The 15,110-nt window shown below is 40.4% G+C and overlaps 2 protein-coding genes across 3 annotated transcripts; one reads left to right on the top strand and one right to left on the bottom strand.

The window, feature by feature from the left end:
* Nucleotides 1-635: 635 nt before the first annotated feature.
* tmem86a (transmembrane protein 86A) lies at nt 636-11,187 on the bottom strand. 2 transcript variants are annotated; one of them, XR_009714899.1, is made up of 5 exons: nt 11,110-11,187; nt 9,155-9,321; nt 5,232-5,496; nt 4,022-4,718; nt 636-3,311 (listed from the first exon to the last, which is right to left on the bottom strand). XR_009714899.1 is itself a non-coding variant. In XM_061282773.1 (4 exons), the coding sequence occupies exons 1-4, from the start codon at nt 11,171-11,173 to the stop codon at nt 4,291-4,293; spliced, it is 924 nt and encodes a 307-aa protein (XP_061138757.1). In that variant the 5' UTR covers nt 11,174-11,187; the 3' UTR covers nt 636-4,290. The 2 variants fall into 2 exon arrangements, 1 of the variants encoding a protein (XP_061138757.1); XM_061282773.1 differs by having other exon boundaries at nt 636-4,718.
* spty2d1 (SPT2 chromatin protein domain containing 1) lies at nt 10,579-15,108 on the top strand. The gene is made up of 6 exons (XM_061282772.1): nt 10,579-11,083; nt 12,111-12,225; nt 12,300-13,745; nt 14,086-14,242; nt 14,332-14,409; nt 14,490-15,108. Exons 1-6 carry the CDS (start codon nt 11,021-11,023, stop codon nt 14,581-14,583), a joined length of 1,953 nt encoding a protein of 650 aa, XP_061138756.1. The 5' UTR covers nt 10,579-11,020; the 3' UTR covers nt 14,584-15,108.
* Nucleotides 15,109-15,110: the final 2 nt, after the last annotated feature.

Genomic DNA, 15,110 nt, shown 5'->3' with positions numbered 1-15,110 from the left:
TTGATGGCACAAACTTGGCAGTGAATGAATAAAACACATTTGCAGAAAAAAGTTTGTGTGGAATGAAAGTGAGGGACAAACAGGCAAATGAAAGAGGGGGAAACGAGTATGTGGGAGCTTCATAGCAGCCTGGGTGGTCTTCTGCAACTTCCTACCTTAATCGGACGACAAAATGTTCCTAAAACAGAGTTGTGTGTGCAGTTCCTTCCACCCTATGTAAACTAAAAGCAGCTGAGGGCCTATTGACATACTAAACAGTTAGCTGACATTTGGATTCAGGCAGTTGACCGCAGGCAGTAGGACACACTAAGAGACACATTGTTCTTTTGAAGTTGCATTGCAATTGCATTTATTTCTCCAATAGATATTCACATTCATTGCAGTTTCACTACAGCAAAGGAACTATATTTTGTCTATACAGTCTTGAAAGTAATAATAAATCACAAGTGAAAATCAACCACAATAAGGGAAAATATACAGTATCATAGCATAGAAATGCAGGGACAAGGTTTTTCCATTAAATAGACTTAAATTATACATGGCCATCTGAAGTGGGGTGAAAACATGCTTCTTTGCACTGATTTCAGGAGGAAAAAACACTAATGGGTTTGAAACACTTTCAAAACATTAAATGCCTCAAACTAAACCTCACACTTATGCATGCTTTATTGTGCTTCAACAATCATCAGTAAAACATTCTTTTTTTTTTTTTTCTTTTCATTGCTACAAGGGTTATGTCATAATAGCAGCACGTAATAGGTTCTGTTTAACATTTGGACGAGATTGATTGCATTGTTTGTACATCGAGCTGGCAGAATTTTGACTGAAAGTGAATTTGGATCTGTGTAAATGACACAAGAAAGAAGAGTATGAAGATTTATTTTTCTTTTTTAAATTGCCCAATTTCATTGAACAGTTATAAGAAAATACCCTGTAGGGTGCATTTTAAAATAAACAAAATTGTCAGTAGCCATTACTACTTCATTTAAACATTGAATATGCGTTAATTGCCAAATTGTATTACATTTTGGTCAAAAAAATCATTACAAATATCTCATTTAAATATCCAATGTTGCTTTCTTTTTCCATAAAAAGTATTCAAAAAATGCATTTGGCCAGGGTCATTATTTTTTACATGTTTTACCCTCATGGGGATGTTGGTAGTCTGGCAGTCTTACAATGAAAAATAAAAAAGCTAACACACACACACACATATGTTCTGAAGTTTCCATAATAAAGAAACCAAGAGAGAAAGGGCAGAGTACGAATGAAAACATGGACCTATTGATCAGCTACTGGTTCTCGATCATTATGAGAATAATTATTTATATATTATATTATCACCGTCCCAAAATGCCTCCTATAGCTCTTACGGTTTCTTTTTGTCGTCTTGCACGAAATTGAGAACAGGGCTATTGGCAGGCTGAGGTAAAGTGGCCTTCTGATGGACAGGGAGAAGCTCACCTTGGTCAGCTGTTTGACAGAAATGACAACTCGCAGCTTTATAATTCAGATCACGGAACAGCAACTTCAGCATACACGACTTTCTAGAGTGTGGGTTGCTGAACAAAAATAACTGGAGCAACTGTTCATCTTGTCTTACACATTGAAGCCAAGAGGACAGAAGAGCAAATATCCTCATGCCTTTTTTTGGCAAAGAGTTGCTTATATAAATTGCCCACAGATGAGTAAGACCTCCCGACTCAATCTTTTTTTTCCCGACATGGTTTGACCTAAAGCTTATGATAGAACAAGGAGACCAATGCATAGGGTGAGGAAGATGCTGTGTGGACAGATTAAAAATACATGGTCACACTGATGGAACTGACTGACAAAGCGATTATACAGACAACGATGCTGACGGGCCAAAAGTAGATTGAGGAACTATCTGGCGAAACAACAGCCAAAAATTTAGTCTTGACTTGTTTCTACTCCTGTTGATGTCAGTAAAGTGAAATAAGCGAAGTCATCGTTACGCTCTGCCTGCAGATTCGTTACGGTGGGATGGAAACAACGACAGTGCGTGTAAAGATTCCTTGCCCATATGAGGGTGGATGAAGTTCTGAGGGGGGGGGGGGGGGGGCTGGCGTTTTTGCAGCAATTATCACCACTGGAGCACTGTTGCATTGAGTGAACACATGAATCTACATTAACCCATTCTGTGAGTCCCAGCATGTCTGGCCTTAAGACGGTCCTACTGTGCATACAATAGACGTTCACAATAATACGCACAAGCTAATAATAAATGCACACACAAAAACATGCATATAATGTACAGTATGTATGCACATGTGTGTGTGTGCATGTGTTTACAGCTTCAAGTTGTAATATTCTGCTACAGACCACACTTCATTCTATCCATAAAGCAATGATGGTGTGAAACATAAAAGGTGGGATAGTGACAAGATAAACTAGATGTCACAAGGAGTACATCCCACTGCCAAAGCTGAACTGTTAAAAACAAAAAGAAAGAGGAAAATGCTGCTTGACTATAAAGTCCTGTATTCATGTCATCATCAGAATTTCAAAAGATGATTTCATCTTCCTTGGCCTTAGTTTTTGTGCAAATAGGCAGTGCCATTGTTTTTTTGTTTTTTTTTTGCTGGTCCTACCTATATAAGAGCAAAACTTTTTCCTCGCATGACAAGACAAGTGGCTTTGGTTTGAGAAAAGGCTTCTGAGAGCGCAGATACAGTATATCATCATACATATTTCATTCAGAAAACACTTTCATTTCAGTCAACGCGAAACAATTGCAGGCCATTTCAACTAACTTTCCTCTCATAATGGGAAGGCGTCAACATTAGCAGCTCAGTATTGCCTATATATCATACCGCATTAAGAAAAGCTGCAGTGAATCTTTGATCAAATTGCCGTAAAATTCATTCATTACTCCTTAATGATAAAGACAACCATTCACAAATGAATGACTAACCAGCTTTACCTGTGAGGAGCTTTAACTCCACATAATGAGGATTGAGTTAAAATACCTACAAAGACTGGGTGTGTTGCTGAGGTTGTTGAAGAGCAGAGCAAATAACAAGCATTAGGATTATTTGTGAGTGGAATGGAGGGGATCGCAGATAAGACACCGGCCCGACTAAAAGGGAATTAAACACAAGAATAGTCTCTTCAAAAGTTGTATGTGTCCCCAGTAGTATTTTGATTAATCTTGCATTTGTTTGTCAAGGTCACAGCTCACCGGTTTTCTGGGTTTGGTCACGTGACTTTCACAATGTGAGCCCAAGGGCAGTTCGGACGACAATTTTAGTTGACATCAGAGGGCGTCATAATATCCAAATGGCGGTCCCCTGAGATGGATGAAAATGGATGGATTAGTCTGTTTCATTTTCAGTCTACAAATGCAATATGAATCAAATTACTTAAGCTAGGTGCAGGGCACATGCAACATATCCTTGCTAATAACCGGTCACTTCCCTTAAAAAAAAAACAGCACCCTCAACACAGGGGAAAACAGAATAAGATAAGTGTGGAGTCAAATATGGGCAAGTATGTAAGAAACCCTTTTTTAGTGGGCAGCTAAAGCTACACCACAGAAGGTAAATCAAAGCCAACTGCACTTCTTGGTTTTCGGCTAAGGCATCCAGTTAGCTTTGATTCAACTTTTGTGGATGATTTTGACTCGGTTGAATAAAAATCTACACATAACATAACATAACATAACATAACATAACATAACATAACATAACATAACATAACATAACATAACATAACATAACATAACATAACATAACATAACAACATAACATTATACATAACGTTAGACAGTGAAAAATTCTAAATTGTCACAAATATTGAATTGCATTTCTGGACCAAGTTAATCTTTGAATGTGGAGATGATGTACTATTGCTAAAGGATAGGTGAGGTATAGGACCTGAAGAAAATACATAAATCCAGACTCCTTTACCACCAACACATTCCTTAAAAGTCCCTAATGACCTGCTCCCCTTAAACCAAAAAAAAATAGAACTAATACTTTGTCAGGTAGGTTTGCAGTACCGTGCACGTATCGACGTTCATCAGGTATCAGGATGCATTCCTTTCAGGGATCAGAAGAGGCGGGAAGAGCTGCTGTTGGGAGAGTCTGAAGATAATACTACCACAGTATCATTGTAAAGAAGAAATGTGAATCTACCATACAAGACTGTGGCGGTCTAGTTGCCATGGCAACAATGGAGATGAAGGACTGAGTGATCCAGTAGTGAGATGTGTCCACAATCACTCGGGGAGCAGCTATCACCTTGTTGTCACAGAGACAGAGTGGGCGCTCATATTCTTTTCCGCGCGACCTCTGCATCCTGGCATTCCACGGCTGACAGAGCAATCAGCATTTGGGCAGCGTAGTAGGTCGCCATGATGATAGCACGCGAGTGGGGCACAGGGAAACAGAACTTGTTGACGGCAATCGTGAGGTCGGACACCATGAACAGCACGGCGCCCAGGCAGGCGGACAGCTTGGTCCAGGTCCACAGGTCATTGGCTAACTGCAGGCCCGCCATGGCCCTCCAGCCCATGAAGCCAATCAGGGCGATGTAGACGGCCACCAGGTAGGTAAACGGGCCCGACAGGTAAGGGTAGAGAAGCATGTAGCTCACACTGGACACAGCAGTGATCACAAAGCCTGCGCGCACATTGATGGGCTTCATTCCAAAGGCAGATGAGTAGAGGATGTGAGTGATGGCAAACATCAGTAGACCTGTGGAGTCATTAAAACAGCGGACTAAATGTAAACCTACAAAAGCAACCATCACAGTATAGGACTGTCCATGATGCATTTATAATATAGGACATCACACACACAAAAAATAAAAAACATAAATTGCAGCAGTGTGCCGAAATAACCAAAGCATTGAAAGGAGTCACATGACTCCTTCATGTGACAGCCCCCAAGTTAGCTCTTAGATGTTTTTAAACGGTCCAAAACTTTTGAATAGATGATATGAGGTGATATTTTTTTCCGCTATGGTACAATTTATATTGTGGCAAACATGTTGGTTATGTTCACTCTCACAACGGTGCAAACACCCCTTTCTACTTGTGCCTGCGAAAATAGGGCTCTTAAGTACATCTCCGGTGACAAGGCAAACGTAGGTTAAATGACATTCAACTAACACAACACTTTCTGACCATTTCTGGTGGATTTTACCACTTTCAATGAGTCAAATTAATTTCCATCAGTGTAATTCAGCACGTGACATTTCAGTCTCACCGTGGACGAAGTAGCCTTGCTCCTGCCAGATGAGGAAAGCGTCACCCAGAGCAGAAAAGATGAGGCCGGCGAGGATCTTGCGGGCACTGGAGTGAGCCCCCAAGAAGCTGAAGCCATGTGCCAGCAGAAAGACCCAGAGGCAGAAGATGGGCAGGCATTTGATAAGTGCGCTAAACCAAGATGGACTTGAGGTTGGTAGCCAGAGGACAAAGTAAACACAGGTTGACTTGAAGAAAGGCACCAGCTTGGGGCCTTCACTCTTGACCTGAAAGCAGATTAAATATGTAGATCATCATTAGAGTCTTAATGTGATGCTCTTGTATCTCTGATTTTTACGATCTTCTTTGTTTCTATTATTTATTAATGCCCGTAAAGATAAAACAGGAAACAACGTCTAGACAAGCAGTCGTTCAGGGTACTTCCTGTTATGGGCAAGAGTGGTTTGTATTAGGACACAAAAAGCTTTTCCTCCTTTGTGGTCTCCAGTTAGATGCACATGACTGAAACAAGAAATCCATGTTTAAACATCTATGGCCATGGAATCGACAGATTCCCTCGAACATTTTCTCTTCCTCATTTTTGACATCTTGTTTTTCTCATCCCTCTTCTTTCCAGTACTTTGACACTTGAGGCTCGTGTCCTTAGATACTGCCGACCATGCAAACAATCCTGCTTGTTTCTGTAAAAACATATGAGAGTCAAGGACGTTGTTACCCCCCCTCCCCAAAAAAACAAAACTGTTTTCTAAGAACTCGAGAACCGACATCCATCCGTGATTCTGAGAATTGAAGATCCAAAGGCAGAAAGCGATGGGTGGTCCTTACAGTTGAAAGTTGGTGATTTCAGCGTGAGAGTTGAGAAAGATGAGCTGCGTGAGGGAAAAAAGTTAGGAAAGGAAGGAAATGGTTGATACAAGGGGATGTGGCAAAACCACTCACTTGCTGTCCCTCTGCCAAACCATTGAGTGTAAGCATTGTGTGGCAAAGCAAAAGCGGCACTTTGACTGCACAGTTCACAAAAGAACAAGTGGGGCAGAAAGAGGAAGCAAGAAGTGAATATACATGACGAATGGATACACTGAAGGAGCAATTGGATTTAGCAATGGTCAAGTGATGTGGAGGAGAGTTGAGGAACAATAACCCCTTTCACGTTGCCTATTTAATCCGGCTTTTTCACTAGGATTTCTAGACTTCCTGTCCTGGGTACAAGGTACCATGCAACATGGGGGGGCACCCAAACCTGCACACACCAGGACTAGATCAAGACTTGTGCGTGGGATCACTCAGTGACTGTGTGCATGTGGGTGTGACTGGTTGATCGCCTCGATGTGTGCCCTGCGACTGGCTGGCGACCAGTTCAGGGTGTAATCTGCCTTTTGCTCATAGTCAGCAAATGTGGGATGAATAATGAATCACTGAATGCAGCATAAAATACTGATGTAATTTTGGAGGTAAATTAAAATGTTCATAACACAATTCTCGAGCCATTTTTTTTTTTACCAATTAAATATATATTTAGCCACTACTCTTTAACTAAAAAAAATTGTCATCCGATTGAATAATTAACATATTATATATAATTAGTCATTTAAATAAGAACATTCTTCAGCCAAAAAGATCTAATTCAGCTAAAATAAGAAAAGCAAATAGTAGAGCTTTACGTGAATACAATGCATTTTTGTTGAATCCGTTAATAAACAGTAGTTTTGTAAAATGTATCACATTGTATATGTCTCATTACAAGCAAGGTGGTGTTGCCAGCTCATCGTAACCATAAAACCCAGGTAAAGCTCTGAATGGCATCCCATGAGTAGACACCCATTATTCACACTGACTCATGTTACTCAAGGGTCAGAAACATGATAGAGAGAAACATAAACCACCTGTAAATGGCTGAATGAATAAAGACGTGTAACATAAGGATAGCTTTGACAGACATGAGTCATATTATGAAGTCATTCCCGTTTAACATCACACAACATTGCGTCTTGACATATAATTAAACGACAAAAATGCTATCGTACAAATAAAAGCATTTGGAATGCTGTTTTGTAAGAGCTAGGCTAAGAACAATGGGACAAAGACAATATTGAAAGCCAGAGATGAAGATGATTGGAGGATTTGAATGGGATAACACATCAGAGTAAGGCTAACCTGTGATGTGGCTCAAAACTTTGGACAATTCAAAAGAATTTTTCACTCCGTTTATTTCATTTGTGTCATGAAACTGCAGTCATTTACTCCCAGAGATATCTTCTCTTCATTTTGTAGCATTCCTTGGCTACACTGCCTCCAGAAAGTGTATGTAATTATAACTTTTTTTTAATTGCCCAATCTGATTTCCTTTGGGTGCATTAAAATCACAAATTAATGTAATGTGACCACATTAGCGAGGGGGCTGTTTCTTGAACCAAACAAATTTCTAAATCATTCTCATGCAACAAGCTGGTTCTCAATGCCGTCAGCAGTTTTCTGTCCTCTGATTGGTTGGTCACAGCAAAACTAGCGAAGCATGTCAGTGATGAGCTGCACAAATTGATATTTCATCACAAACAAATTTTTGATGACTATAATGTAGTTCATTTAAGCATGATAAAGGATAAGTGGTTCAGGAAATGGATGGATGGATGGATGGATGGATGGATGGATGGATGGATGGATGGATGGATGGATGGATGGATGGATGGATGGATGGATGGATGGATGGATGAATGAATGAATGAATGAATGAACGAATGAACGAATGAACGAATGAACGAATATTTTTGTCACGTTATTAGACACGTTTGAATTATAAACTGCTCTGAGGTAGAATGTGACGGTGTGCTTTGTATAGCAATGATGGTTTCTATAATTGCAAACCGATAGTGGTGGTATTAAGAGGTGGATTAAATTGGACAAATCCCCACTGAAGGACAAGCAACAGAATACATGGCCCACCAGTTCTGCAACCACTTTCGCATATACTGTTTTACATTTATAAAGAATAGTGCTTTTGTAAATAAAGAACGTAGTGGGAACTGATTGCCAGTACCTTTCTGTTGCCTTGACATAAAACTTTGTCCTTAGGTGAACTTGAGCCGGGGCATCTATTTCAGACAGCGTATGCCTCTATTTTCCATCTCATTGTAATCCAGGGGGCCATGGCCGGGGCTAAACTAATTTAACAAATTCACACTGCTTGGGCAACATCACTGTGGGAATAAGTATGCCTGGCTTGCATTCCTTCACACAGGCTGCCTTCACAGTAATCACAGGCTTCACATGACGGTTTATGGCTTTACAAGGAAGGGACCAAGTTACAACACACAACCCATCCTTGGTGGCCGCTGCAAAGGAACTATACCCTTTCATAGTTGCTCAGCTGTTAGGTAAGAGGATGTTGGAGCAAGTTGAATGATACAGATTGCTGACACAACTGTTTTATTAAAATATCCATCTTCCATCGTTGACACTTTGAGCAATATGTAGGTTACGCTACACATTGTACAGCTGCTGCATTACATCTGAAAGTATGTATGGCGCATGCGTCAATAGAAACGCAAGAATGAAAACATTAAGTCACACACACAAACAAAGGGTCGTCACGTGATATGTGTGAATTGAAGCCTTGCTGTTGAAACTTGTGTTCGAAACACCACCGATAGGTGTCTTCGTATACACTTGGGAAACGACTAGACTAACAACATAAGTAATGTGCTGGAAAAACATGATTGTAACGGCAAACAGTAATTATGTTGTCCCTGAAAGCGACCATGCCTCAGTCCATGCGTGACATATCGTGGTAATTGCGCAAAAATATACGTCTGTTTTACTGGTGACTCCACATACAAAAGCAGCGGTTTGTTACTGGAACATAACCAAAGCAGCAATCACAATTCGGACCGATCGTTATGTCAAAGCTACTTTAACGTTGATACTCACCACACTTACTGGGGAAACCATGTCAAGGACGTTAGTAGAGCTGTTGTGTAGGAGAATTTGGGTTACGTCCTTTTGTTTATGTTGTTGAGCGAGAGAAATGCCGATTGTTTTTGTCCTCTCTCCGGTGGGCGGGCAAACGTCATGTAGGCGGTGAGCGGCTTGTGTCTCTTGACCAATAGGAACAGACATTGGATTGTTAGTAGGCGGGACGAGTGAGTGACGCCCAGATAGGAGGGCCAGTCTTATGTTTACATCTGGGAGCAGATGGCCTATTATTTATGTTTGACGGAGAACGTTACATCGAGATCAAGTTGGTCCGTTTAATGTTAGTAAAAATGGAAACCTCAGTTTTCTTGTTAAAAAGGGGGCAGTCAAGCTACACACTTGTCAGTACGGTTTTCCATTTATCTGCTGAGCCACGTAAAAAAAACTTGAATGTCACATGTATCATTATTTGTTGCATGCTACTTACCTTTATTGGAGTCTGCTCATCGTATATTTTAACAATCTCGATTGAAAGAGTTTTTCTCAATAAAACATATTTTCATTATTATTTCAAAAGGACGTTGCATGAAAATTGTTAGAGCTAAGGCATACGGTAGTTTGTTGTCAAAGTCTTAACCTGGGCTAAGACTCAAAACAGTTCATAAACAGGAAGCAAGCTCGTCAACGTAATACACATAATATCAAATAAAATACCTTTAAAATGCTTTCAACTACAGTACGGTAAGGGTGTTTTAATGCAAATATAATAATTCCATTGAGAGGAGACATCTTTGATCTAGCAACAACATCCATTCATCCTATTCATTTTCTAGAGCATATAAAACAGTATGTCACGAAATAATTTCACATACTGCATGAGAGGTGTTTTATAACATGACTGGAATTTACAAAAATGTTGTTACAACTACCCAAATGAGAGAAAATTTGCGACATGAGGAAGACTCTTGCCCTCATATTTTAATTCAACAACAATATACAATCCCTTTAAAAATATTCCAGGAGTGACAAGCATGAAATCATTGAAAAGTTCCATATGACCACAAAACGTAGGATAACGTCTTGAAATGTGGAGTTCGGTGATTTTGCAGGGTATAATTTGTGAATAATTTCGGGATTTATTTAATTTACTCTGTGCCGAGAACGAATGTGTGAAGTAAAAGAAACCCAGTTCTGGAGAATTCCAAGTACCACTTACAGTATGACGTTCGCTTAATGATAGCGCCCTCACGTGGTGGAGCCATATCGGAGCAATGGGAAAGAAAGTGCAAAGTGGCGGTGAATGCAAAAATAAAACTTTGCTGTAATTCACACCCTGCTATGTGTAGAATTAATAATAATAATAAAAACTTTTCTTTTATTAGCGTCTGGATCATGATGGCTCTTTCTAACACGGAAGTGCGTAACACTGAACCATCTCATTTCCGCACTGCCTCAGAGTCCATTGACACATCGGTGTTTCCCGTCGCGAGCATCGACCAAACACCAGTAGCTTATTGCGTTGAACTATTTATTTTTTACTTCTCAATAATTAAATTTGACTGAAGTGCTTCTAGGAGTCGAACGTACGTCGCGTTCACATCCAAGGCTTCTTGTTTCGCCCTGACATAGGGTTAGCTAACTGCTACTCAATGTTAGCCTAGGCAAGGACGTAAATTAGTTTTGCACCTCACTGTTTGCCCCACAACTATCCAAAAAATTGATTCATTTTGCTAATAAGTTTCTCATAAGACATACTGGTGTTTGAGCGCAACGCCAAATCCAGTGTTACAGTTGTGCGAGCTGTCGAAGAACGGTAAAATCTGTCACACTGCTGGAGTTTTTGCTCCTTGAAAAAGACAGCTGACACTATATGTTCCCAAAATGATGGACTTTGACAACGTTCTGTCAATCGCCACCCAAAACAAGGGCGTCGGCATGACGCAGGTAAGTGAAATGAGCAAACACCTTACCTTTTATTTCGAGAAAAAAAGGGGATTCGAGTCCGAGCGCATGGGCACACAAATGCCAGCTCATCGTGGGTGTCACCGAGTTTCTCAATGAAGCATCATTTTAAACTTGCTGCTGTCTTCCACCCCTAGTACGTTTATTGTTGCTCTGAATGCACCAATTAGAATTACATTCGCGGTTGTCTCAGTAGCAAAAGTGAAATTGTATAAATTAAGTTCACGTTAAGTACACGTACACATTTTTTTCACGTGCTCGTAGTTCACCACGTTATCACTCACTGTCATACAAGTATGACACTGCAACCAGTCTATGCTTGCTTTAAAAACAATAAGACGCTCTTTAAACTACAGATAGAATGATATGGGTTTTTTTCCGTGGTCAATGCTATTGATACGAATTATTCTTAATCAAGGGGGCCGATAATCGATATAAGAAGCTGATGTTAATTTTACAGTAAATGGGAAAATATTGGCATCCGATTTCAATAACTATAACCCTTACCTTTATTGAAATGTCTTTAAGCAGATTTAATGGACAACAGATTTGCATTTTTTTTTTTTTTTTTTAAATCCAGTTAAATACAAAAACAATTTAGGGTGCTTCCAGGGTCATCATCGTGTTTTTAAAAGTTGAATAAAAACAAGAACAAGATAATAACCCTGAAAGGTTTTCCATACAATAAAACCATTTGTTTTCAATAAACACTGTAAATTAAAATGTCAAGCTTGCACTTTGTATACAGATTTGGGGAACTAGAGTTGTTCACGTAATATTGTGGGGGATTTTGTGTCTATTACGTGTACAAAACCATTGTGCAGCCATAATTTTAGTTTGGACTGACCTTTATAGGGACAAATAAAATGTGGCACCATTAGTCATGTAGTAGTTCACATTGCTAACTTTCATTTGACTCCAGCCATCTCAGGGATGAAAGCTTGTTTTTCGGGTCATACGTTGACTAAAGACGATTCTCATCTTTTTTTTGTCATCCTCTTTTCAATAGAAAAGGTATAGTTTACAAGCTGGTCCCCCTAAAAAGGACCCAAAGTCAAAAGGGGTAAATCCTGCTGCTGTGCAGGCACTCCTGAGCCAGCGACAACGTGAGGCCAGAGTGAAAGGTAAGAAAGGGAAATTGTTTTGCATAGGTCAAGTGTTTACACAATGATATTTTTACTCAGCCTCTATTTTTCAGAGATTGAATTGAAGAAACTGAAGGAGGATCTTCTCGCAAAAAGGGTTGAGCTGAAGTCGGATCGTAAAGCAAGAGCCATGGCTTCTAGGACAAAAGATAATTTCAGGGGTTACAACGGCGTTCCAGTGGTGGATGTTCCAAAGAAGACAAGGTCAAAGCAGGAAATGGAAGGGGACCAAAAAGAGAGTGAAGGAAAATTTAGAAATTATTGTGTTGACCCAGAGGATGATGAAGATAATTATGAGTATGAGCAGACAGATTCTGAGCCCGATCAAGATCCAGAAGCTCTAAGACCCGGCAAAGATTCAGGTTTAGGCAGAAGCAGTAGAACCTCTCCTAAAAAATCTAGTGGTGCTCCCAAGTCTGCTCCACCGCGCATGAACTTTGCAGACTTGCTGAAATTGGCAGAGAAGAAGCAGCATGAGCCGGTGGAGGTAAAGGGAAAGGTGGTAGTGAAGGAAGAAAGGCTGCGCACAGCTGAAGAGTTAAAGGAGCTAGAGATGGAGCGCAGAGCCAAGAGCCGCGGCAAAGACTCGAAGACAAACAGAGAACACAAGCCTCAGTCTAGTACTCTACGCAAAAATGTGCCTGATAAAGAGCCAAAAAATTGTAAACCACAAAAGAGTTTATCGCAAAAACCAGATCAGTCCAATGGGATAACAAAAAAATCTGTCGTGACACCTTCAAAGGTCAGCGCTGGTGAAAGAGACAGACCCAAGATTCAAAATCCTTCAAAAGCTACTTCCTGTCAGGTTTCAGCCAAACAGGGGGGGCCTAAGCCCTCATCTAGTCATGCATTCGTAATTTCAAGTGACCTTCGAATAAAAAAGAATAGCACTTTATCTGTTCAAGGACGACCTTCGGGCATGCCTCCGTCCAAGCCTCATGCTCTGTCTGGCAGAGATCTCAAGCCTTCAAATAGTAACCCAACAAAAAACAGACCTACACAAGGTAGCTCACTAAGGCAGGAGCGCCCAGTTTTAGGAAAGGGAGAACCACCAAGTTTTGCAAGCAAACCTGCAGAGAAATCAAGTGGCCATTCGATGGTCAGACCCTCCTCCAGTGGGCGCCCAAAAGAAGGGAACCAACTTCAGTCAAGGCCAGGAGGCACATTGCAGCCAAAGGCTTTTGCTAGTGGCTTACAAGGTCACCCCGCAGGTAGGGGAGGCCGGCCACCGGGTTTCGGACAGGGTCGAAACTCTGTCGGAGGGCCAGGGATCGGGGCGGGTCGAGCACCTAGCGGAGGACCCCTTGTCAACAGGCAACCCTCAGGCAACTCTGGATCGGGACCCGGGAGACCCAAGTGTACTGTAGTGTCTGAGACCATCTCATCCAAAAATTTTAGCGGAGCCAGACCTGGAGTTCCTCCTCGGCCAGGGATACCACAAAGACCTGGCGTGGCCCCAAGACCAGGAGGTCCACCCAGACCTCTGAACAGACCACCAGGTACAATATAATACGATACAATACAATTACTCCCATGGTTTAATGTTTTATATCATAGTAATGTTAAGTGAAGTTGTTAACAATGTGAAGATGGGCATATTTCAAATATGGAAGGGGGGGTTATATTGGGTGTTTAGTTTTAATCGATTGATCGTTCTGTCTCTACATGTAAGAAAAGGTGAGCTTTGAATTACGGAAGTAAGTAAAATTAACTCGTGTAATAATTGTATAGTCAATTGGATGCGGTTACTTTGTTGTCCACGACTTTGCATTTCTAGTTAGAGCAAGTGAGTACTGCTTTGTTATACCATCCATACTATTTCCTTTATGTAATATGTAGCGACAACACTACCACCCATCACCATTGCATACAAAAGAAAATATGAGGAGGAAGACGAATCTGATTCCGAAATGGATGACTTCATCGATGACGGCGGTGATGAGCAGGCAGAGGTTTCCAAACACATTAAGGAAATCTTTGGTTATGACCGAAACAAGTAAGCGTACCTGCGTCTGTCTTTTACAATCACGTCAATGATTGTGTGATTTATTTATTTATTTATTTATTTTACTATCCCATATACAGATACAAAAACGAAAGTGATTATGCGCTCAAATTTATGGAGAGCAGCTGGCGAGATCTGCAGAAAGAAGAAGCCAGGAGGTAACGTAATTGTACATTTCTTACCAGGTATTTTGCGCCCCTTTACTAACTGTCTTTTTTTTTTTTCTTGCCTATCGTAGTCTGAAATTGGCTGTTCAAGAGGATATGGAGGAGGAAAAAAAAGAGCAAGAGGAGATGAAAAGGATGAATGCCAAGAGGAAAAGAATGAACTGAAATACAAAAGATTGTTGTAATGGAAAAGAAAGACTCCATTTGCCTGGACAGCAATAGGGCAACGTCTGTGATGTCATTTCATGGAAAGCACGGTGGCACGCACATGAATTTTATTGGACCCTTGTTTGTTATTTTCACTTTCTCCCATTGTTTTCACAATCATTGAAAGAAGTGATACATGACATTGACAACAGAGGGACCTCGGAGGACACAGATTTTGCGTGAACTCAATCAAGAAATAACTTTTAAAAATCAAATATGCACAATTCATCCCTACGCTAAATGCAAGTGACATTTTCCCTTCTTTCTCCCCATTATTTATTTCCTTCCGTTAAAAGCGAGAGTCCCATTTTCAAAAGCAAATTCAGTTTAAAAAGTAAGAAGAAGAGTGTTTTTGTTGGAAGCAGGCATACAGTGCCAGTGAGATATATTTTTGGATAGCTGTACCATATTTCACACGAATTTGGATTGTAAATACATAAAGAAATGTGTAATTTTCTTTCTTTGTAAAATATTTTGAAACAGCT

Source organism: Syngnathus typhle, linkage group LG7, assembly GCF_033458585.1.
Source record: "Syngnathus typhle isolate RoL2023-S1 ecotype Sweden linkage group LG7, RoL_Styp_1.0, whole genome shotgun sequence".
NCBI classification, from domain to species: domain Eukaryota; kingdom Metazoa; phylum Chordata; class Actinopteri; order Syngnathiformes; family Syngnathidae; genus Syngnathus; species Syngnathus typhle.
Note: the sequence above shows the minus strand (reverse complement) of the source record. Positions and strands in the feature narration are given on the sequence as shown.

Excerpts from the sequence above, each read along its gene's own strand:
- spty2d1 (XM_061282772.1), top strand. The coding sequence starts at position 11,021 with ATGATGGACTTTGACAACGTTCTGTCAATCGCCACCCAAAACAAGGGC. Across the intron at positions 12,226-12,299 it reads ACGTGAGGCCAGAGTGAAAG|AGATTGAATTGAAGAAACTG; the intron begins GTAAGAAAGGGA and ends TCTATTTTTCAG. Across the intron at positions 13,746-14,085 it reads ACCTCTGAACAGACCACCAG|CGACAACACTACCACCCATC; the intron begins GTACAATATAAT and ends TGTAATATGTAG.
- tmem86a (XM_061282773.1), bottom strand. The coding sequence starts at position 11,173 with ATGAGCTGGCATTTGTGTGCCCATGCGCTCGGACTCGAATCCCCTTTT. Across the intron at positions 9,322-11,109 it reads TTTTTTTCTCGAAATAAAAG|AGACACAAGCCGCTCACCGC; the intron begins GTAAGGTGTTTG and ends CTATTGGTCAAG. Across the intron at positions 5,497-9,154 it reads TGGTTTCCCCAGTAAGTGTG|GTCAAGAGTGAAGGCCCCAA; the intron begins GTGAGTATCAAC and ends ATCTGCTTTCAG.